Source organism: Sebastes umbrosus, chromosome 5 (assembly GCF_015220745.1).
Source record: "Sebastes umbrosus isolate fSebUmb1 chromosome 5, fSebUmb1.pri, whole genome shotgun sequence".
NCBI lineage: Eukaryota > Metazoa > Chordata > Actinopteri > Perciformes > Sebastidae > Sebastes > Sebastes umbrosus.
In genome coordinates this window covers 33,995,450-34,019,202 of record NC_051273.1, presented here as the reverse complement: position 1 = coordinate 34,019,202, position 23,753 = coordinate 33,995,450, and the positions used below count along the sequence as shown (strand labels likewise).

Sequence of the window (23,753 nt, the reverse complement as noted above, 5' to 3'; positions counted from 1 at the left end):
ATATTCAGTTGTCGATCTCTGCCATTGCCACCCGGCCTGTTGCCCTTTTGGATTACCCACCATGTGCCTCCTATAAAGAACGTGGAGCAACCAACTGCTTCTTTTCACATGACAGCGAGGAGTCGTACCAGTTTTACCAGCAGGAGAAGCTAGCGTGAGCAACAAGGACACACTCCCCCACCAGCTGCCCACCTGTTAACATTGCGAGGTTAATGTTTGTGTTGTTCGGGACTCCGGGCCAAGCCAGAGGCATTGTTAACCACATATCAAATCCAAGTCTCTGCAGTGATGAGTGGCATTAAGTCTGTGCTGCTAGAACACCCTCATTACAGTTATGTACAGTGCAAAACACACACAACTAAAACAGTTAATTAAACAATTTTACTTTTAAAAGATGCTGTTCATTGACTACTTTGCAGGATGAAAGAATAAAGGTTTAATTTTTATTGCTTAAAGCATTAGATTCCTTTGAATAGCTGTTGTTTTAAATGTGAATTATTGCTCATCTTATTGCCATAAGATGCCATGGCTTACAGTGATTTTAGAACAGCTAAAAGGATGTTGTTGGTATAGGCTGATAGTAGAATGGCTTATTGCTGAACAAGGCCTTTTTGGATAAATGGATATTGCAATTTTACAGTTGAAACAATTATATAATTTACCCGTTGTAGAGATTCAGGAAACACAACTCAGGCAAAACCATGTATATATTGAGCTGTGTGAGCCTCCTAAAGCTTTCCAAATAAAGTTCCATTTTAATTCATTGATACATTAATAATTTAAAACACAGAACTTGCTGGCTATACCCAAGCTAGCTGTTTGGACCAAATTGAAAGTTTTATTTGGAAAGTTTTATTTGGAAGCTGCTTGCCCAGATATATACTTTGTTTTGGCGTATAGTTGTGTTTCCCGTATCTCTACAATGTCGGTGTAGAGTGCAAAGTTAGCATGACCCATTAGCCAGAATGGCCACAATTACGAGAATTAGACTATAAAATACCAAAATGTCCCTTTATGGGCACACAAAACTATGAAAGATACCATCACAAAGTTTGTGACTTTTTGACCAAACATTGACCGAACCTGAAAATGGTTATGGTCTTTTTTCAGCTTTTCCATTGAAAACATATGTAAACACTTTCTTTTTCGAACATGGCTACACAGGTAGGTTAAGAATTCAGATATTTGTACACTTACCTTAGTATTAAACATTTGAATCTAATTTTCCTCACTTTTTTATCAGGTAAACATTTCTGAATTGGTACTTTAGTTTTATTAAAAACCTCCTGTTCTGGGATTTGTTAGGATAAAAAGGGTGAAAGAGTGTCTGGTGAAGGACAAGTAATAATCTGAAAATTATCATATGCCTTTTACTACTTATCTGCTATCATTGGAAGGGGGTATAGTGCAATTTAAATGACCCCATTGTGTCAATATTATTTGTATATCTAAGGGCTAGTTAGTTTCAATACATTTATAAATCAGAAAACAGATTTATTTTACAACCCTTGATATGAATATTCTGGACTGCATATTGGTTCAATATTGGTTGTTAAGGAAGGGTGTATTCAAGGGAATAAATGACTATTTTGAGCATTGTCAATACTCATTCAGTGTGGATTCACTCTGATTCTCAACTTTTCCAGGACTGTAGTACGATGAGTAAGATGAGTTTTTTTGGGAGGGGTGGGGGAGGGGGGGGGCTCAATCATGTTTTAATATTTGCAATATTTTTAAACTTATTATTGACTTGATCAGCGGCAGGTTTTTGTTCTCGAGTGCATCCGAGCTCACTGGTGGGTTCTGCGTCGGCCAAGATCATTTTTTGTCGTTTGGGTAATTTTCAAACAATTCCAAGCCGAAACACACCAGCCTCTCAGCTGATCGGATGGCCCGGAGGATGAGGGACAGAGACTGGTTCCTGGTGCTGTTGCAAAGTACTTCCTTGTCTGCAGAGTTGTGTTTGACTGCTTTGCTGGTCACGTTGCAATGCAGGACAGCTTCCTGGGAGAACCTGAGGATGGAAAACTGGGCAGTCTTCCCTGGAAGGCTGTATAACAGATTCCTAGAGAGAGAGAGACAGAGACAGAGACAGAGAGAAAGAGAGAGAGAGAGAGAGAGAGAGAGAGAGAGAGAGAGGAGAGTGTCAATAGCTGTTTCCACTCACATATTTTTATGCGCATTTTGAAGTATTGCATTAGAAAAGATGTATGGAAACTGCAAAATTCTATAAAACTTCCTTAGTTGCGCAAAAAAAGGTTTACTCTCGCTTGAGGTGTTTCTTGCCTTTGTCGAAAAGGAGTTGATGCACTGACTGGATTATGGAAATAATTTAGCAGAAGAAACTCTGACATAGCGAACATTTAACTCACGGGACTGATCAGCTGTTGCCGTATTGTCTCCGTGTCTGGACAACATGAAACATGGCCAGTACTAGCTGACATGAAAGAACAATTAAAACTTGCCCAATTGAAACTAATTCCTGGAAGATCTCTCTCCATTTTTGCTCTCATAGATCGGCCGAGGCGACTTGTTTTGTTTCTGGTTCAAAACCTCTGCTTCTTCTTCTACTCTGTTTACTGGAGGATTACAGCCATGTAGTGTCAACTTCTGACCAAACTGCACTCTAGCCGAGTTTATTCGCTCCAAACCAGTTGATGAAAAATGCACATGCATTTCTTTTTTGCAACATTTCAAAAGTTCACTTAAATATCCCATATTATAAAAAAGTGAGATTTTCATGTTTTTTTTATTATTATAAAGCAGGCTTAAGTCCTATATAAATACTGTGAAAGTATCGAAACGCTCAATCAACAGAGAAATACACACAGCCCGTATTCAGAAACTCTTCATTTGAAACAAGCTGTCAGGATTTCTGTCCATTTGTGATGTCACAAATATACAATATTTAGACCCTTTACACAGTTTTTAAATGTAAATATTCTAAATTTGTCCCAGTTTATTCCTGGTTGCAGTGTATGTGAATGTCATCAGCTGACAGGAAGTACATATGGACCCAAGATGTTGCCTAGCAATGCAATTCTGTTGCAATTTCGTCGCAATTCCGTCGAAATGCGCTAAAACAGAGTGTTTCAGACAGAGGGTAAATACAGGTATATTCAGGCCGACAGTATGAGGAAAATAAAGTTTTTTTTTAACATTACAGCATGCAAACATGTTCTAGTAGAAACACAAAATACAAGTATGAACTTGAAAATGAGCACAATATGGGACCTTTAAAATTCGCTTGACAATTGAAGGGAAACACGGCTAATAAATAACTTCATACAGGCCGAATATGACATCCACATCTGTCGCCACCCCAGGCGTGGCATTGTGAGTGGGCCCACTTGTACAACTGGCCCATCCTGAGCCTCCACCTGTTCTCTGGACCCCATGCCCACAGCCTTGGTCAAGGCTTGCCTACCTGCCCTGTGCCCCATTATGGTGAACATCATCAACTCCTCCTTGACATCTGGTTTGGTAACCTACAGCCTCAAGATGGCCTCAGTCACTCCCATCCTCAAAAATCCAGGCCTGGACCGGGATGACTGCAACAACTACCGACCGATCTCCAACCTTCCTTTCCTGAGCAAAATCCAGCAAAGCCCTGGACAAACTACAGTATGTGCAGAACTCAGCGGCCAGGGTCCAGCGTGATAGCACCCCGCCCCCCCTGGACAGCTTCAAAAGACTCCTTAAAACCCACCTCTTCAACAAGGCCTATATGTCCTCTATCTACTGTTATGTTCCGTTTGTTGTGTCTATCTATGTTTATGTTAAGCGTCCTTGGGTTTCTTGAAAGGGGCTATATAAATCCAAGTTATTATTATTATTATGGGAGAACATGTATTTTTGAGCTGTGTAGAATGCGTATATCAGTGGTTTAGAATGGGGAGCGGTCTAAATTCATAGCTGCAAATGCATTTGCTATTGAGACTAGAAGAACCTACAAAACAATGTAACAAGACGGGAGGTAGAGCTGAAAATTCCTGCCTCACTTGATTGTCTCTATATTGCCTTGAAAACATGCTGCTTCTATTGAGACAAGCTTATGAATTGACTCTCTGTCTCTTGTTAAAAGTCAATCTAGCTGACCCAGTAGTCGATCTCTCTCTCTCTATGTCTCTCTCTCTCTCTATCTCTCTCCCTACAATCAATTTATACAAATAATAATCCAGCCAGACAAGATGGTATTTCCTTAGAATTAAAGTGTCAGTGTTCAAAATGAATGGATCTATTGTTCTACATCAATCATTCTTAACGAGTGGTGACCCTGGAGGTCCGTGAGAAGCCTAGATTTTGTAAAATGTTTTTAATTTAAAATTCAAATTAACTTTCTGAGAACAACTCCAAAGCTTAGCAGCGAGCAGCATACAGATGTGTTGTTTTCAATATTAAATCAACTCGTATAGTAAATTCAAACATTATTATTTAGATTGGCTGATTTGCTGTGTTGTGGGACTTCAACAATGATGCTGGCCGTTGCGCAACACTGCGCCACCGGATCAATATAGATCCCAATATGAGACTAAAACTCTCCCGTTTGGATCCACACATTGCTTTGCTGATGTCTCAACATAAGCCGCAACATTCTTCCCCTAAAAGTGGCAGTAGGCAGTATATTTTTGGCATCATTGGGAAAAAATTCCATAATAACCTTTCAGCATATTGTAATTCAAGTGTTCTGAGAGATAACTAGACTTCTGCTCCTCCTCATGGCTCTGTTTGCAGGCTTTAAAAAATCTAGCCCGTGACGGGAGACTTTGACCAATCACAGGTCATTTCATTGAGAGAGCGTTCCTATTGGCTGTGCTCCAGTCATGTGACCGGAACTTGACGTTCCTTCACCAGATTTCACAATGGCGGAGGAGTCACAAACTTTCTCATTTTACAGCTAAACCGTACACTACAAGATGATTCTGAAAACATCTGAGGAGAGAAATAGGCATTAACGTAACATAATATTGATTCATATTTGATCAGCGCTGCCTAGTTTGACCGTTTGGTCAGCGTTCGCAAGTGATTGACAGCCGGCTCTCATAGACAGCAGATGGACAGCAGACCTCAGATCAGCTCTTACTGCTTGTTTTCCTCTGGTCTGTGAAATCTTGCAGATGCCGTTAGGAGCACCGGAGGACACAGAGGAACATGACTTTCTTCAGGTCACCTGTTTCATGTACTACTGTCACGATATAGCGTTTTATAAAAAAATAACCTTTTTTTAAATAATATTTGCTCCAATCTCGCCTACTTCAGCTTGAAGATGGCAACAGAGACAATGATGTATGAGTAAGCTATGCTATATGTAAAACATTTTATGTAATTTCATTTGGCTGTAATTTGCAATATAGTATAGGTCTGTACCGAAAGCCTTTTTTTTTTACATTCAGTGCTTTGATTGTGTCACTGCCACGGCCGTGCCCTTGTGTTTCCCCGTGTTTTGTCGACACAGATAGCCTAGATGCTCTAATCTCACTTCTTGCCATCAAACAGGATAATCACCTCTGTCAGTGCCGTATGGGGAAAGAGCTAGTAGGCCTTCACCTCAGTTTCCTTCAAGCTTTTCCCCAGCAGTCACCAATCCGGTGAGGAACCCACGCAGCAGGGTCGACCCCACTTTTCTCCAGCCGAATGCCTCTGCAGAATTAATGCCAGGCTACTACTGCGGCCAGGCCGGACACTTTCTCGCCACTATCCTCTTCTGACAAAAAAAGGAGGCTCCCCAGTAACAATGGGGGTTCTGGTGAGCTCATTAGCCTCTTCCCCTGAAGTTTCCCGGTCCAGAATGCAGCTAGAGGCTACTCTGTGCTGGCATCGACAATCTCTGCCGTTGCTCGCTCACCTTAGTGGATTCTGGAGTGGATGAAAATGGTCTAAATTATGGTCTTGCCTTCAAGGCTGGCATAACTGTCGAGCTGCTCGCCAACCCTGGATGCCAACGCTCTAAAGGGAAAACTCCTCGCCTGGGTTAGTCACTGCACTAAGCCTCGCTTCTCATTATCTCTGGCAACCATCCTGAGTATATCCACTTCCATGTGATCTCTTCCACTTATGCCCCTGTAGTTCTTGGTCAGCCATGGTTAAAGTTACATAACCCTCACTTTGATTAGTCTGTTTGTTGAACTGAGAGGGTAAGGGTTAACCCTAACCCTATCTCTACCCCGGCTCTTCACACACTCATTGCCAAATTGTTGTTTCAGCTATTCCGGTAGAATCACGTCTCAGGCCTCTGGTTTATTCTTGTGAGAATTGTGCTTGTTTTTGTGCTCAGACACTCACCATTTTTTTCCCTGTGGATCATTCGTCATCTGCCTGCCTTGCCTGCCTGCCCGCTAATCAGCCACCCTCCTCGCCTCCGCTTCACTCGAGCCCAGCCACACCCGGATGCTCCCCCCCATACCTCATCATTCCCTCCTGCCGACCTCCAGACATCATTCCCCCCCCCCCGTCTCCACCTTCCACCTCAGCAATAAATCCATTCTCTTTAATTCTCTCTTGGGTCCTCATTCATTGGTCGCAACAGATTGGGGTTTTCGAGCGAAGCTGTCATCATATTTTATAACTTTATCGCCCTAAAAAATGGGGGAAATATGACTGTGTCATTGTGTTTATATAAATGTAATTTATGCTGCTGTTAGACAGCGCGCTGTTGCGGGAGAGTTAAACGTTCTTTTTACCTCCGTGAAAATGTTTTTGAAAGGCTAAATGCCAACAAATATGGACTGAAGCAGAATATTTAGTTTGATTAAAAACACGTTGTGAAGTTTGGAAATGATTATCTTTCTTTTTTCAATAAATTCAGACTTTTGGACCGCCCCATCCCCCCAACCTTGTTTGGAAGAGTTTTGAATGTTGTGTGGATGGACGAAAGTAGATTGGGTTACATTTGCATTATGTAACACAAGCTATTTACAGCCATATTTGGCATTACCAAAATTAGTTAGCTACGGTATCAGAATGTTCAAAAGATATGTAGCTTGTGAAAAATGGGTCCATTATTTACTTTGGTGACTATGGAGCAAAAGAATCATAATCTGTGTTCACGTTCACTTCTCCCATTGGAGAAAATACACTCAGGATCCTGCCGCTAGTCTCTTAAAGGGGCGGGGCAGTGGCCAAACCCTCGTGACACAGATACATGAAACTGACTCTCAGTGATGAGCAATATAACCGCGTGTGCCTCTTGTAATACAAACTGTCACAGGTAGGCTAACAAGCTATCTCGGCATTGAAAATGTTTTAGAAAAAGATTTAAAATGTGTCATAATCAACCAGACGCATTAGTTGTCTTCAAAATTGAAATCCTAGCAGCGTGCCTGCGCCACCGTCTTGCCAGCGCAAGCAATGAAGGACACATGATTAGCTTATTATTATTATTATTAATTATCAATGTCTCCTTGTTTTCCTGTCCCACTGTTGTACCCACCAACATGCACACACACATAGCAGAGCACATACATAAACACAGACAAGCCTTTGGGGGGGTAGCAGAGTAGTGATTTGTAGGTCAGAATGGCAGAGAGACTGCAGAGTGTTGCTCCCCTCTGGGCTGAAGTACATTGATTTCTCTTAAGGTGGTTGAAAAGACAGTGTTAGAGAGTAAATGGAGTGATTCTTCATCTGTTAAGACACAGGTTCCGAGCCGCATGGCATGAAGGAAGACTGACCTTCAGCACACAATTTTGACTCAAAGTCAGAGTGCTGGCTGAAAATATATTCTGTATCGACCCTTTTATGACACCAGCGAGGCTAGTCCTGTAAGTTAAAGGTGTTTAGGTTACTGTTTAATATTATATTTGTTGACAAAAGTGGACAGTGGACAGCTTTCATATTCTCTACAATGTTTGATTTTACCACAACATGCTGTAGCTCCGGGTTGGGAGTGAGTCAATGCCCCCAAGCGAGGGAGTTCAAGTATCTTGAGTTGTGTTCACGAGTGAGGGTTAAATGGAGCGAATGGACAGGCGGTTTGGCGTCAGCAGTTATGCGGGCGTTGTACCGGACCATTGTGGTGAAGAGGGAGCTGAGCCGGAAGGTAAAAGCTCTCAATTTACCAGTCTATCTACGTTTCAACCCTCACGTATGGTAGGGAGCTTTGGGTAGTGACCGAAAGAATGAGATTGCAGATACAAGTGGCCGAAATGAGTTTCCTCCGTAGGGTGGCTGGGCTCAGCCTTAGAAATAGGGTGAGGAGCTCAGACATCCAAAGGGAGCTCGGAGTAGACCTATCCTAACCTTAACCATCTCATGAGAGAGATATTCTGGCATAACGGTCTGTGTGTATCTTGCAAAAAAGTTATTCCACCTTTTTCGTTCATTTTCCTACAAATGTCCAGCAACACGTGTCAATTTCGACTCATGTATACAGTCTTTTCAAAATAATCTTCCGTCTTCACAGGAAAAGACTTTCTTAGGTTTAGGCAACAAAAAGACTTAGTTAGGTTTAGGGAAAGATCGTTGTTTTCACTTAAAATAACTCCGGAAGTGGCGTTACTTAAGTATGTAAGTTACAAATAAATCAACGTTGACTTCTGGTTTCAAACGGGACATGGACGCCGGTCTCCTGGGGCGAAAGTCCAATCATTTTTGACACACCCATCCAGCCCAACCTCCTCTCTACGTGGCGTTTGTTGCTATTCATGTTTCCTGGTTCACGATTACGTTAATTACACACAAATTGATTTTGTGGGATATACAAGAATTACAGAGCATTAACTTTTCGTAGGTATAGCTATGAACAGTGTATGAGAACAGCCAAAATACAAGCATCATGATATCAAAATTATATTTAAAACCATATCAATGATATTACCATAACAAATGGTATTCTTAATTTCATCACATGGTATTTTGTTGGAATGTGACATGGTATAATACCCTCCAAGTAGTAAGTTCCATGATTGTAACAGTGAAGTGAACCGGAGGGTGGTTTGCCTCCCCTTTGTAAACCATGGAATGTACTACTTGTCAGATATTATTCCTAACATGATAAAAAAATAATTGGAACCTGCAGTGATAAAAAGAGAACAAAAAAGACTCAAAAAGGGGGAGTGATATCATGACAAAAAGTGCCTCAGAACCAATGTAATCTTGTCCGTCCATGTCCCCCTAACCAGCGGACTGTCATCAAACCCTTAATAGAGGCTGTCTCCTGCGCTGCAACACAGCAAATTGGGTTTAAACTATGTCTACTGCCCCAGGTGTCACTCACACACTGAAGTAGCAACATCCATCCAACACCGACAGCAGCATGGCGTGTCTGCGAGAACATTTCGGCTTATCCTCCCTTTTACTGCAGGAAATGTTAAGACTAGGAATTCGGTTAAGGTTCAAGGTTAGGAGCAGAAATTGTTAACTTGGCTGTGTTTAATGGGTACGTTGGTCATTTTGTGGATTTGAACACCTTTTTATTTTGGTGCTCTGGAAGCACATTAATGGGATGGATAAAGACGTTGTATAAGCTTGCAGATTCCCAAGACAGGGGTTCTAAGTCTAGAACTGGAAGAAAAGAGTACAATGTTTTGAATAAAATAAAACAAATCTTTAAAGGTGCTCATTTTCAGGTTCATACTTGTATTTTGTGTTTCTACTAGAACATGTTTACATTCTGTAATGTTCAAAAAAACCTTTATGTTCCCCATACCGTCGGCCTGAATATGCCTGTATTTACCCTCTGTCTGAAACGCTCTGTTTTAGCGCATTTCGACAGAATTGCGACAAAATTGCAACGGAATTGCGTTGATAGGCAACAGCTTGGGTCCATGTTTACTTCCTGTCAGCTGATGACATTCACATACACTGCAACCAGGAATAAACTGGGATACATTTAGAATGTTTTTACATTTAAATCTTTGTAAAGGGTCTAAATATTGTATATTTGTGACATCACAAATGGACAGAAATCCTGACAGCTTGTTTCAAATGCAGAGTTTCTGAATACGGGCTGTGTATTTCCCTGTGGATTGAGCGTTTCAATATTTTCACAGTATTCATATAAGACTTAATCCTGCTTTATAATAAAAGAACATGAACATCTCTCTTTTTTATAATATGGGACCTTTAAATTGTAAGTGAAGTCCAAATTGCATATACTAAATAAATACTATACCTAAATGCATTAACTGACATGTGACATCACAGCAGTATAAAGTGGTTTAGAGGTTTGCCAAAAAAGTGTGATGCCTCATGTAAATTCAACTGAGTAGTCTTTTGAGAGCGACTCCAGACAAATAAAAACAGATTTATTGTCTTGTCAGGGTTAATGAGTTGTTTTGTTTTGTGAGGAGGGCTGTCAGTTCTTTACCTCGCACTGCAGCTGGATTCTCGCGATATCACGAGATCACGCACGAATCACAGGATCACATGAGTTTCTATGAGTGCATTCACTCTGGTTCAATCACAAGAAGCATAATGTCCCGACAAAAGAACACAAATAGGGATGGACAGAGATATGTATCCATTCTGTTGATGTTCATACTGCAGCAGCAGCTGCTGAACAGCTGCACCTATGAACACTTGAATCAGTACCTTTCGTCTGGTAGTCACATATTTTGTGGTCAGACTCGAGGCTCTGTTTACAGACAAACTGGGCCATTTATCAAGCCACCGTGCTGTCATGTTGAATTTATGCAGTTCGTATATTTTGTAATGCTATGGACAATTCATTGACTATTATCTATGCCAGTGTGTTTCTCTGGCATTGCTGTTTTCTTCAGCCGTAATACCAGCAGGGCTATGTGTGTTGTTGCTCCTGTGTTTGAGTGTTTATATAATGTCTTTGCCTTTAATGATAGTAATCTACTGTTATGGTAGTTATTATCATTCATGAGCTTGATTCTGTGGGACACAGCATTTTTAATAATAATAATAAAAAACTAGAATGGCACTCGGAGACCGCAGACCTCCGCCAAGGTGCATGACTTCACAGCTCACAGCTGGCGGTACCGTAAGGCAGTCAGCTTGTTATTAACACGGTGTGTTTCTGTGTAACGTATCGGCGGATGCCTCTCTCATTCAGCATCCTTGTTATGTCTGTATAACGTTACACTACGTTGTCTCTCATCCCGTCATCTACCGCTTTTTTCTTTCTCACCGCGGACGGCCAGCAGCTCCCGCCGCACCTTGGAGTCTCGCCACACATCCACACACGTATCTCTCTGCTCTTAGAAGGAGGAAGGAGGCGGGGTCACGCGTCATCAACGCGTCATCAACGCGTCATCAGTTACACTGCGCATGTGTTATACCCTGTGGTCTTAATGTTCAGGCTGATCGGAATTCTTAAAAAAAATTCCTGAGTCCGGATCATGATCCAGATCGCCACCAAAATCGAATGGGTTGTTCATTGTGCCACACCCCACCCCTCCAAAAAATTCATTCAAATCCATCGCAAATTTTTGGAGTAATCCTGCTAACAGACAAACAAACAGACAAACAAACCAACGCCGGTGAAAACATAACCTTAAAAATCCTTGTTTTAATTGTAACACATCTTCTAAATTATCTTATCAGTGAACTATACCATTGATCAAAATGACATACACATGTGTAATGTACACGTAGTATTCTGTAGTAGAGTATCGATTCTTCGGTTGAGCATGAATGCAGTTGTTCAGCTTTACAGTTTTATAACTCAAATCCCTCAGGGCACAGCAGGGCCACCCACGGACTGTGCTGGTGACCACGAGCAGTTAGCCTGAATCTCATTCCAGTGTCAGCAGCAACTGCATCTTTCAATTGAATTTTTTACAACTAGACCACAAACAGGTCTGCACTGACTTATCCAAACACCCTTTATAATAGTGAATGGGATTCTCTGGAAAGTGTTTTAAGGCTCAGTGTTCAATTTAATGAGAGGTTATACTTACACAAGTATCATACACAAATCATAGGCATTATTGTGAATATGTGTTACTGCACTGCTGTTCACCCAAAGTGATATCATTATGTGTTTATGTTGCTTAAAAATGCACCTTAGGTGCCTAAAATACTACATAAACCATCAAGGAAAACATTGGAAAAAGTCTTCAGTGCTCTTAGTCTAATTGTCTTTGTCCATTGAGGGAGCGGTAACTTCCTTTATAAATGAGCGCTATTAAGACTTAATGCTTTCCGAGCATGATGGAGCAGCTAATTTTAGCTTGGATGCTAATGGCAGTCTAGGACAATTAACATGTCTATTACTGCCATAAACTGTGAATAACACTAAACAGCAGAAGCCATTTATTCCATTAAAATCTAGTTGAAAAGTAGACAGCCACAGAGCTGTGGGGGGGAAGACAGAGTGTAACACACACACTGTGAGGATGCTAAAGTCAAACAGAACAGAGGTGTTACTATTATGAGATGGAAATATAGTCAGTGAGAAAAAAGTCCCCTACTATCAGCTGTCCTTCAACTAATGTGATGTGATATGATTTATTGTGTGTGTATTCTTTAGCTGGACAGTTTGACTTAAAATAACTTCACCAACTAATCTGGAGCTTTCACTTTCTTGTACGAGCGCCGTGCAGAGCCGATGAATGAATTGCTGCTGCTCTGCCCTGAAAAAGCTGCGTTTGGAAAAAAATCAAGACACTGTGTAAATTATTCAACTTTTCCCTTTTTTTGTCAGAAGGAATAAATATGTGTTCACTGTGAAGCTCAAGTTTTATGTTACATTATTGCTGCTCTGCTCCATATGTAGAACACGTTGAAAAATAAAGTGGGTGCACCCAATGCAAGATGGATGGCTGATGGGGGATTTACGTAAATCATTTCTTCCCAAGTCATAGGAACTTGGGCAGAGAGGATGTTCACACCTCAGACTTTACCTAGACCAGGGGTCAGCAACCTTTATTATCAAAACAGCCATTTTAGGCAAAAAAAAAAATCTGGAGCCGCAAAACATTTGAGCATTGTGATGTAGGTAACACAGTTTATAGTCTAAGTATATAGTATATAAGTCTAATGCAGTGAGGGCCAAAGTGCAAATGTACTACGGAGTATTAGGGCCACATTGATGGAAAAAAAAATCAAAGATTTACAGAATAAAGTCCGAATTTTACAAGAAAAAACATTGTAATACTATGAGAATAAAGTCATAATGGTACGAGAATAAAAGTTGTAATATTAAGAGAATAAAGTCTTTACTTAACGAGAAGAAAAAAAAATGGGGCACTGCCTCCAACGCTATATCCAGTTCTCTTACTACATTTACATCAGCTCATGCGTGCAGCCGTCCTTTGCGTAAAGTAAAACCAAAGCTTAACTTGTCTCCTACCTGTACACTCCAGGCGGTGTCTGTGGGATGATGAAACTCTTCTCCAGGTCACGGAGTACATCATTCAGCATCCGCACGTGGGAGGGGTCACGCTCTTTAGGGTCATTTGCTGGCCGCATCATTTCAGACTGGAAGAAAGCTGCGTGGTCTCTCAGAGAGGAGGCTGAGGACAGCATGGGCTGAGTTACCGCACTCTTGTCTGGACACATATATGATACAGGGAGAAAAAAAAGAAACAACATGTGAAAAAACTGACCTTAACTTTAAAGGGCGGGTCCATCTGAGTTCTGTCGATGAGTTACATCATCTGTTTCTTTTCCACGCCGTAGTGCAAACATTTTGTAAAACACAGGGAACAAGGGTACTAAGACTCAACTGCACACAACTGCTGCCATTAGAACACTTTGCTCTCCCGTGGTGTGTACTTTAATCTCACTTCAAACTTTAAACTTACTTTGCAGTGACTGAAATAACAGAACTTAATGGAATGGAATAGCCAAGGGCACATGGGAAGTACTTTAGTCCTGCGATAGACTGGTGCCCTTACCAGGATATACCCCGGTCATTGGTAAGGTCGGATAAGCTTCAGCTTTACACACACACACACACACACACACACAGACACACTCAGCAGCTACTCACACAATGCTAACCACATTAGCCCGTCAACACAAAGCTGGCTTGTTTTACGGTACATTTGGCATTGAAAATCAATTACCTTGCATCTACATTTAAGTGGCATGTATTCTTGGCTCTATTACATGAATTCTGGCTGGATCCAATGGGACTGTGTTGGAAAGGCTGAAATCTGTTGTGTTGGACACAGGTTCAGGTTCAGGTCTTCAGCTCTAAAAGGTTTACGTTCAGTTAAGCCGAGTTGACACTGGGAACGTCAGGAGCGCGTGGCGGCTGCGTTACCTGTTGTTTTTTATTTGGGCGTCCGTATTAACAGGTTAGAGCAGCCACACGGCTGCATGTCAGCTGTGTCTCTTCTAGAGATTCGAGGTCTTGCCTTTTTTTGACGTGAGTCGCGCGGTTCACAGCAACAACAGACAGTGAAAGTGATCTATTGACTGTATATTGACATCATACCAGCAACATTACTACAGTTTTGATGTCTCTATCTGTAGAATATCTTATGGAGATGAAAAAAAGTAAAGACTTATTTTTAAATCAACACTTCCTGCTTTCATTTCAAAATAAAAGCCCTCAAGCGTTTTTTTCTGTGGACAGAATTCCTTAATTTGTTAACACAAGGCTTTTATTCTGAAATATGTGCCGGACAGTGCTGTGGAACATGCAGTGACTTATAGAGCTCCATGAATGAATAAAGTACAGGGTTGAAATCAACACTATCCTGCTTTCATTTCAAAATAAAAGCCTTAAACTCTTTTTTTCTGTGGACAGAATTCCTTCATTTGTTAACTGCGAGGCTTTTATTCTGAAATATTTCTAGACAGTGTTGTAGAACATGCAGTGACTTGCACGGCTCCATTAATGGATGTAGTACGGGGTTTTAATTGTGGATTATTACAATTGTTTACAAATTACCACACCTTTCTTAACCTCTCTCTGTCTAAAATAAATATAATCATTCATTTATAATGAAATGAAATGGCCATTATGAAAGGCAAAACTCTATGTAGAAAGAAAGGGCTGGCAGCAGCAGCAACAAGAGAAACGCAGCTGAAACACAGCTGGTGTGAACACCCGACGCATCAATCGCTACGCGATGCGGCGCGGCTAATTTAACCAACTCAATTTCCACGTGCATAGACAATAACAATGACCCCAAATGCAAAATGTGTTATTTATTATGCCTTTTTTTGTGTGATGAAAGTGTCATATGCGGAAAAATGGAAGCAATATGGAGGTGGACATGTCTACAATTCATGTAGAGATTGCATTGTACTCCTAATGTGTTACAAGTCTTGCTTTAAAATAGAGATACGTTTGCTATATGTGCATATATATATATATATATATATATATAGAATGAGAATCAATTAAACCTTTATGACACCCAACACCAATGTTCATAAACATCTTCAGATGTTGGTGAACTAAAAAGTAAAAAATATTCCGTTGAATAAAATCATCACCCTAAAGCTCTTTTTGTCTTTCTCTCTTCTCTCTGCCGCCGTTATCACAGGAGGCAATGTCCCAACTGTATACACAAATACAAATACACTCTGTCTGTTCTGGCTGTATATATAGTATGTGGGCATGACCTTTACCTAACATCAACCCCACCATAATTGTTGGCACATATTTAGATGGACACAAAATTCTGTCATTGGACATAACACTGGGTTTTGCAGAATTCAATCCAATATTAACATTCTGTTTGGTGATAATGTTGATTATGTTGCATGAAAAAGATTGCAGGCAAACATATGTGACACATCTATAGGAGAAAAATATAAAGAAAAGAAAAGAAGAGACAACTAATAACAGGTGTGAAAGATTCATGTGCACAGAAATTGCTTTTTTTTATTAAGGCCTGTAAATGTGTTTGGGATTGGTTTATAAAGGGTTTCTTCCTATAGATTGTCTGACTTTGAGAATATGAAGAGTTGTTTGAGGTCAAAGCAGTAGGAGGTGACGACATGTTTAGGATCATGTATAGTTTTTATTTTTACTCAAAAAGAGACTATGAACCGAAAACACGTAACACACCGGTCACATTGGTGTGTGTGTGTTTGTGTGTCACAGTAGGTTGGGAACAGAGTGTGACTCATCTGAGAGGAGAGGGGAAGACAGTGGGGACAAAAATAGACAAAGAGATCTGTTCTTTCCTACAAATTTAAATGGCTCTGGCTCCCTCGCAGCCAGCTGGGACTCATGAAATATTGTTTGATTGTTGTAATCCATCACATCTTTTGACACATGGGGATGTGCGCGAGTGTATTTGTATTTGGGTATACAGTTGGGACATGGCCTCCTGTGATAATGGCAGCGGAGAGAAGAGAGAAAGACAAAAAGAGCTCTAGGGTGATGCTTTTATTCAACAGAATATTTTTCTTACTTTTTAGTTCACCAACATCTAAAGATGTTTATGAACGTTGGCGTTGGGTGTCATAAAGGTTTAATTGATTCTCATTCTATATATATATATACATATATATATATATATATAACAAAACAAAAAAAGTCAAAATATGTTGAAAACAAAAACACCTTATTTGAGGTATGAGGTGACTGCATGTTCTTCTTTTCTAAGTACGAGTTTATGTGTGGGAAATGGCAAATCCATGGCCCCAGGATGTCCCTTTGTAGTTATTTATCTCCTGTAGCTCTCTTTTTTACAGTAGCTGGTTTGGGGGAAGGCAAAAAACATTGCTTTTTTAAACCATGCAGTAGATGCTTTGACATTTTAAATGCACTTCTTCTAGGGCACAAAGAACACGAGCCACAACAGAGATTCTGCACCTTAAGACATTCTTCCTGTGATGCTACGGTGGTAAATGCACTCTATCACCTTTTTGTAAAGTGAAGTAGAGTTTAATGTTTTGTTTTTTTTTAGCAGATCCACATGTTGATTATGTGGAACTGAGTAGCACACAGAGTAGTAAATACTTTAAAGGTACCATATTATACTCATTTTCAGGTTCATACTTGTATTTTGTGTTTCTACTAGAACATGTTTACATGCTTTAATGTTCAAAAAAACCTTTATTTTCATCATACTGTCGGCCTGAATATACCTATATTTATCCTCTTTCTTAAACGCTCTGTTTTAGCGCATTGCGACGAAATTAGAACAGAATTGTATTGCTAGGCAACAGCTTGGGTCCATACTTCCTGTCAGCTGATGGCTCACATCATGATTCACATACACTGCAACCAGGAATAAACTGGGACACATTTAGAATGTTTAAGTTTAAATCTGTGTAAAGGGTCTAAATATTGTATATTTATGACATCACAAATGGACAGAAATCATGTCATGCTCATTTTTTAGCTTCATGCTTGTATTTTGGGTTTCTACTAGAACATGTTTACATGCTTTAATGTTAAAAAAACACATTATTTTTCTCATCTGTTTGAATATACCTGTATTCATGCTCTGTCTGAAACGCTACGTTTTAGCGCATTTCAACGGAATGGCAACGGAATTGCGTTGCTAGGAAACAGCTTGGGTCCATGTTTACATCCTGTCAGTTGATGTCACTGCAACAGGAAATAAACTGGGACACATTTAGTATGATTACATTTAAAACTGTGAAATGGTCTAAATATTGTAGATTTGTGACATCACAAATGGACAGAAATCCTAACGGCTTGTTTCAAACGCACAGTTTCTGAATACGGGCTGTGTGTATTTCTCCATGGATTGAATGTTTTGATACTTTCACAGTATTTATATTACTTAAACCTGCTTTATAATATAAAAGACATACAAATCTCACTTTTTACAATATGGAACCTTTAATGAAATACTCACATTCTATTTCTACCTTGATCGGTCGCTGTAATAATTCCTACTCTCCACACTAACTGTGAAGTGATCCCCTCTGCACGAATACACTGTAAAAGATGAGTCCACAGTCCTCGTTCCGTGCAAAAATGCATCCTAAATTCCCGCTGAAGCTAACAGGAGGAGGCTTTGGCAGTCGTGTGCATCGTGCCAATCTTGTGTAGGTTTATTAAGTATTCTGGATGCTCATAGTGGCCCAACAATTCACCTTGACACGTTTGTTCCCTTTTATTTCTCACCTATCTGTAGTCAAGCTTTTTTTTTTTACATTCTGAAGTCACAATGCTGGGCCCCATTAGAGTGGTCACCTTTTCCCCTTTTCTCTACCTTCAATCTAATTATACAGCAATTTTTTTTTTTTTTGGCTTTGCCTCTGAGATATACCTAATTAAAACTATACAGTACATCATACGATAGGTGTTAAGAGACATCCAGTTGTAAGGCATAATTCATGCAAATGGGCACACACGGTTACTTTGATTTCCTCAGTGTATTCTAGTAATAACATCACTGACAACAGCCTGTTCTACCTGTTGAGGACCAAAGGCAGCTCTGCTACTGAGCACCATCACTACAGTCAATTAATGGAGATTTATGTCAGATCAGACTAGACCAAAGGCAGTTATATATATGAAGAGAGAAAAGAAAAGGAGAATAGTGATTTAAAAAAGTTGAACAAAAGGTTTTGGGGAGTTTCAATTAGCTCTGGTTGTTTGATCTGAGTCCCCCTCCATGACTGCCAGTCATGACTACTGCAGTGCTCTCCACGCCGGCTGTGAAGAATCCATTAAATATCACTGGTCTTCTGCCACAGGGGGCTGCTAAAACACACACACACGCACGCACACACGCACGCACGCACACACACACACACACACACACACACACACACACACTAATCTTTGAATAGACCATACAAAAGAACACATGCTTCACTAACCATTCATGTGTAGAAGACATGTGTCTTGCCTTACTTATACACCGATCAGCCATAACATTAGGGTCAGCATGGGTCACCCTGACCGGTCTGTGGCTACACAGCCCCATACGCAACAAACCACGATGCACTGTGTGTTCTGACACCTAAAACTCTGCAGCTAGATTATTAACAAAAACTAAGAGGAGAGAACACATCAGTCCTGTCCTAGCTACTTTGCACTGGCTTCCTGTCACCTTCAGAATTGACTTCAAGGTCCTCCTCCTCACATACAAAGCACTAAATGGACAAGGACCTAGCTACATTGCTAACTCCCTTACAAACTACACACCAGCGAGAACACTGCGATCATCAGATGCAGGTCTATTAGAGGTCACCAGAAGCAGTCGTAAGAAGATTGGTGATGCGGCCTTTGTCAACTATGCCCCAAAATTATGGAACGCACTACCCATAAATATTAGGGAAGCAAACACGCTAGACATTTTCAAAAGACATCTTAAAACCTATCTTTTTACCAGCGCATTTTCTCTGTAACTTGCACTATGAATTTTATTCTGCACTATTTATATTTTACTATTTCTACTGTTCTAAAATGTTTTATTACTTTTATCTTGATTTTGTTGACGCCATGCACTGCTCTTGCTGCTTGTTTTTTATTTATTTTATGTAAAGCACTTTGAACTGCAACTCCTGTATGAAATGTGCTATATAAATAAAGTCTTACTTACTTACTTACCTATCTATCGGAACCAGCATTAAAGCTGCAGTAGGCAGTATATTTTTGGAATCATTGGGCAAAAATTCCATAATAACCTTTTCAGCATATTGTAATTCAAGTGTTCTGAGAGATAAATAGACTTCTGCACCTCCTCATGGCTCTGTTTTCAGGCTTTAAAAAATCTTGAGAGAGCGTTCCTATTGGCTGTGCTCCAGTCATGTGACCGGAACTTGGCGTTCCTTCACCAGATTTCACAATGGCTGCGGCGTCACAAACTTTCTCATTTTACAGCTAAACCGTGCACTACAAGATGATTCTGAAAACATCTGAGGAGAGATATAGGCATTAACGTAACATAATATTGATTCATATTTGATCAGCGCTGCCTAGTTTGACCGTTTGGTCGGAGTACGCAAGTGATTGACAGCTGGCTCTCATAGACGGCAGCTGGACAGCAGACCTCAGATCAGCTCTTACTGTTTGTTTTCCTCGGGTCTGTGAAATCTTACAGATGCTGTTAAGAACACCGGAGGACACAGAGGCACAACATTTTTTTCAGGTTACCTGTTTCATGTACTACTGTCACGATATAACGACTGTTTTATAAAAATAACTTGTTTTAATCATATTTGCTCCAATCTCGCCTACTTCAGCTTTAACTTTTTCAGCAGTTTGAGCTCCAGTAGCTCTTCTATTGGATCAGACAACACGGGCCAGCCTTCGCTCCCCATGTGCATCAATGAGCCTCGGGTCTGACCCTGTTGCCGGTTCACCAGTTCTCCTTCCTCGGACCACTTTTGGTAGGTCCTGACCACTGCAGACCGGGAACATCCCACAAGAGCTGCAGTTCTGGAGATGCTCTGACCCAGTCGTCTAGCCAGCACTATTTGGTCCTTTGTCAAAGTCACTCACATCCTTACGCTGGCCCATTTTCTCTGCTTCCAACACAAAGTTCAAAATGTTCACTTGCTGTCTAATATATCCCCCCCACTGCCAGGTGCCATTGTAGCGAGATAACATAATTTGGTGCCCCATTATTAGTAATATACTGTATATACATATATGTATTGTTATTCATAATTATCTTTAAAATTTGCTAATAACAAGACCAGCCCCTACCTGCGTCCCCAACATAATGTTGTTGTTTTGTTGCCCAAACCTTAAAATATTTGTAGCTTGGTTGCTTAAACCTAAAGTAGAAGTTGTTTTTGTTTGTGTTGAAAACGTAACGTTTAATTCAGTTTTACAACGTGTTGTTTTCAAGTTTCGCTTTCACTTTTACAACATAGTAGGGCCCCAACGACCCACATCTATTGGTCTGGTGCACCAAACTGACAGAAGTTGAAATAATTAAAACTGATAGCTATAACCGTCACCTTCATACTCAAATCACACGATGACCTGAGCCAACTTCAATTCACTAACGAAGATGTGAGATTTGGTTGAAAACGCCAGAAAAAGCTAGTAAGTGAACGTCGAGATAAAATTGTTTTGTTAAACCTGCAGTATCGGAGTTCTTTGGGCACATTACATAGAGTAATTTTATCCATTGTTTATATGAAAATATGAATTAGTGCAGATTTAAATCCATTCTATTGTTAAATTATCCAGAAGCCTATACACTCTTGTGTTACTATGTTGTGGAACGTTGAAGGTATTATTTAAAGAAAACTTTGAAATGGTAATTCTTAGTGGTGGTTTGGAATCAGTGGCTCATCCTTCTGTTTCTCTCACTCTTTTGTTCTTCTATCTGGGTTAAATTTATAAGGTGTTCAAATCTTAGTGTCTACATGCCAGCTTTTACCCTGCAACCACTGCCATTAAACAACCCACACTGTATACACACACACACACACCAGGAATTATTTATCATGCCTCACTATCTGTTACCACACACACACACACACACACACACAAACGCACGCACGCACGCACGCACGCACGCACGCACACACACACACACACACACACACACACACTTCAAAAAGTATTTCTTTCGCTGTCCTGTTCCTCCTCCTCTTCTTTCTGTCCATCTGGTGCCTCTATGTATTTTTAACCAGCAGAGATAAAAGTTTTCTCCCACCTGTTTTCTGGTTGAACAATAGCTGCTCGGTACGAAGCATTGAGAGTATCTACACCATACTCAGATTTATAACTTTAAGACGTTTATAATGGAATTCAATTTAATACCAATTAGGGGCCTGAAATCTGTAACAAGCAGCTTCTTTTTGATGACACACATCTGATGAAAATAGTAAAACTGAATGTAAGTATAAGGAAAATGACACTTACTGCAATTATATATTTTAATTTAATCAGGCAGTCTCATTGATATTAAGATTTTTTTTCTGGTCTTTGCATATTCTTGTGAGTGATTTATCAAGGAAACCTCCCTTTTTGCAAAAGCCCAAATGTTTCCACATGTTGGACCTCAAACGCGGCTTGAAAGTCTCTCGCTCGTCTGGCTCTTCGCCGCCGCCAGCCTGCTTCGTTTTGTTGCCATCTTTCTGAGATTGGCACTGTCATTCAATATTCGATATATATATTGCCATTAATCGTTGTTTACTTGTTTATAGCCGTAATTAATTTATCCCTGATTCCTTTACAAGAAAAACTTTGAGGAATCCTGACCTACACTGTTTCAGTATCAGATATTTATTTCACAGTCACACTGATTGAATTTTTGGCAAAAAAAGTTAATGTATCGATTTCAAGTCATTGAAATCGTATCGCTCTAGATGAGCCAAATATCGTCCTTGAATCGTAACGGAACCATGGAAATTGATACATATCGTTGTAAAAACGTATCGTTACTTTAGCTTACTGCTAGCTGTTTAGGAATGTGAAAGGTCTGGAACCAGGCTAGAGACAACCTGTCCACTGGTCCAGAAGAAAATGCAACAGTTAGTGAACTGTATGTAGTAATGATCAAATAGCTTAGCCACTTAAAGCTGAAGTGGGCAAGATTGGAGCAAATATAATATATATGATACAAAAAGTTATTATTATAAAACGGTCGCTATATCATGACAGTAGTACATGAAACAGGTAACCTGAAAAAACAATCATGTGCCTCTGTTTCTTCTGGTGCTCCTAACGCCATCTGCAAGATTTCACAGACCGGAGGAAAACAAGCAGTAAGAGCTGATCTGAGAGCAGGCTGTCAATCACTCACGAACTCCGACCAAACGGTCAAACTAGGCAGCGCTGATCAAATATGAATCAATATTCTGTTATGTTAAAGCCTATTTCTCTCCTCAAATGTTTTCAGAATCATCTTGTAGTGCACGGTTTAGCTGTAAAATGAGGAAGTTTGTGACGCCGCCGCCATTGTGAAATCTGGTGAAGGAACGCCAAGTTCCAGTCACATGACCGGAGCCCAGCCAATAGGAACGTTCTCAATGAAATGACCTGTAATTGGTCAAAATCTCCCGTCACGGGCTAGATTTTTCTAAAGCCTGAAAACAGAGGAGACATGAGGAGTTGCAGAAGTCTAGTTATCTCTCAGAACACTTGAATTACACTATACTGAAAGGTTATTATGGGATTTTTTGCCCGATGATGCCAAAAATATACTGCCTACTGCCACTTTAATGGTATAATTCTGCTTTATCATTTGTGTTTTGGCTGGATGATGAAATGATGCTCACTGCATTGCAGCACTGTTCTTCACCTCACCACCAATGCGCAAAATTGCCAAGAAGGTGTATCTTTTATGCCAATAAAGTGCCTTTGAATTGAATTGATAGAGAGGAGAAAGGAGGGATGGGGGGGGGGGAGCAGACATATAGAGGTACAATGTGATGAAGAAACAGACAGAGGCTACAGGCAGGTGTAATGATCAGTCATCTCTCTCTCTCTCTCAGGTCATAATCTGCCCATTAGTCTCAGAAGGGGAAGCATAACCACTCAATCTAGGCCTTAATGGGACGGTGCTTACATGCTTAGACGGAGCCAGTGAACCTGTGCCACTGAACAATTGCCTCGCTAGTACAATGAATGAGAATTCTAGTTGAAGCCCACACAGTACATGCGACGGAGAGCGCCTCTTCATCTCTTTCAATCTCCGATCTTATTGTGTAAATGGTTCCAGACATTGTTATGTAGATCTATTGTATCTCAAGCAGGAAGCATTAATTCTTTACAGTGTGCATTTTCTTATTGAAATGTGTAATATGTAGTACAGAGCAACTCAAACACTGCATATATTATCTATTCATAAATCTCACCCTGACAACACACCCGAGGTTTTTTTTCGGTGCAGAACAAAAAGCAACATGACATTTTTGTTTATTCTGAGTTCGCAATCGAAGACAACACGCAGGCTAAATTCATCAAAGCCTCTGTTGTGCATCCT

At 40.3% G+C, this 23,753-nt stretch overlaps 1 protein-coding gene across 1 annotated transcript in view; it reads right to left on the bottom strand.

Moving 5' to 3' along the window:
• Positions 1-1,686: 1,686 nt before the first annotated feature.
• LOC119488138 (inactive N-acetylated-alpha-linked acidic dipeptidase-like protein 2) overlaps positions 1,687-23,753 on the bottom strand; it is a 341,328-nt gene continuing 319,261 nt past the window's right edge. The window contains 2 exon segments of the mRNA XM_037769477.1: positions 1,687-2,065; positions 13,262-13,460. Coding sequence (XP_037625405.1) covers positions 1,819-2,065; positions 13,262-13,460 — 446 coding nt within the window. The 3' untranslated portion in view covers positions 1,687-1,818.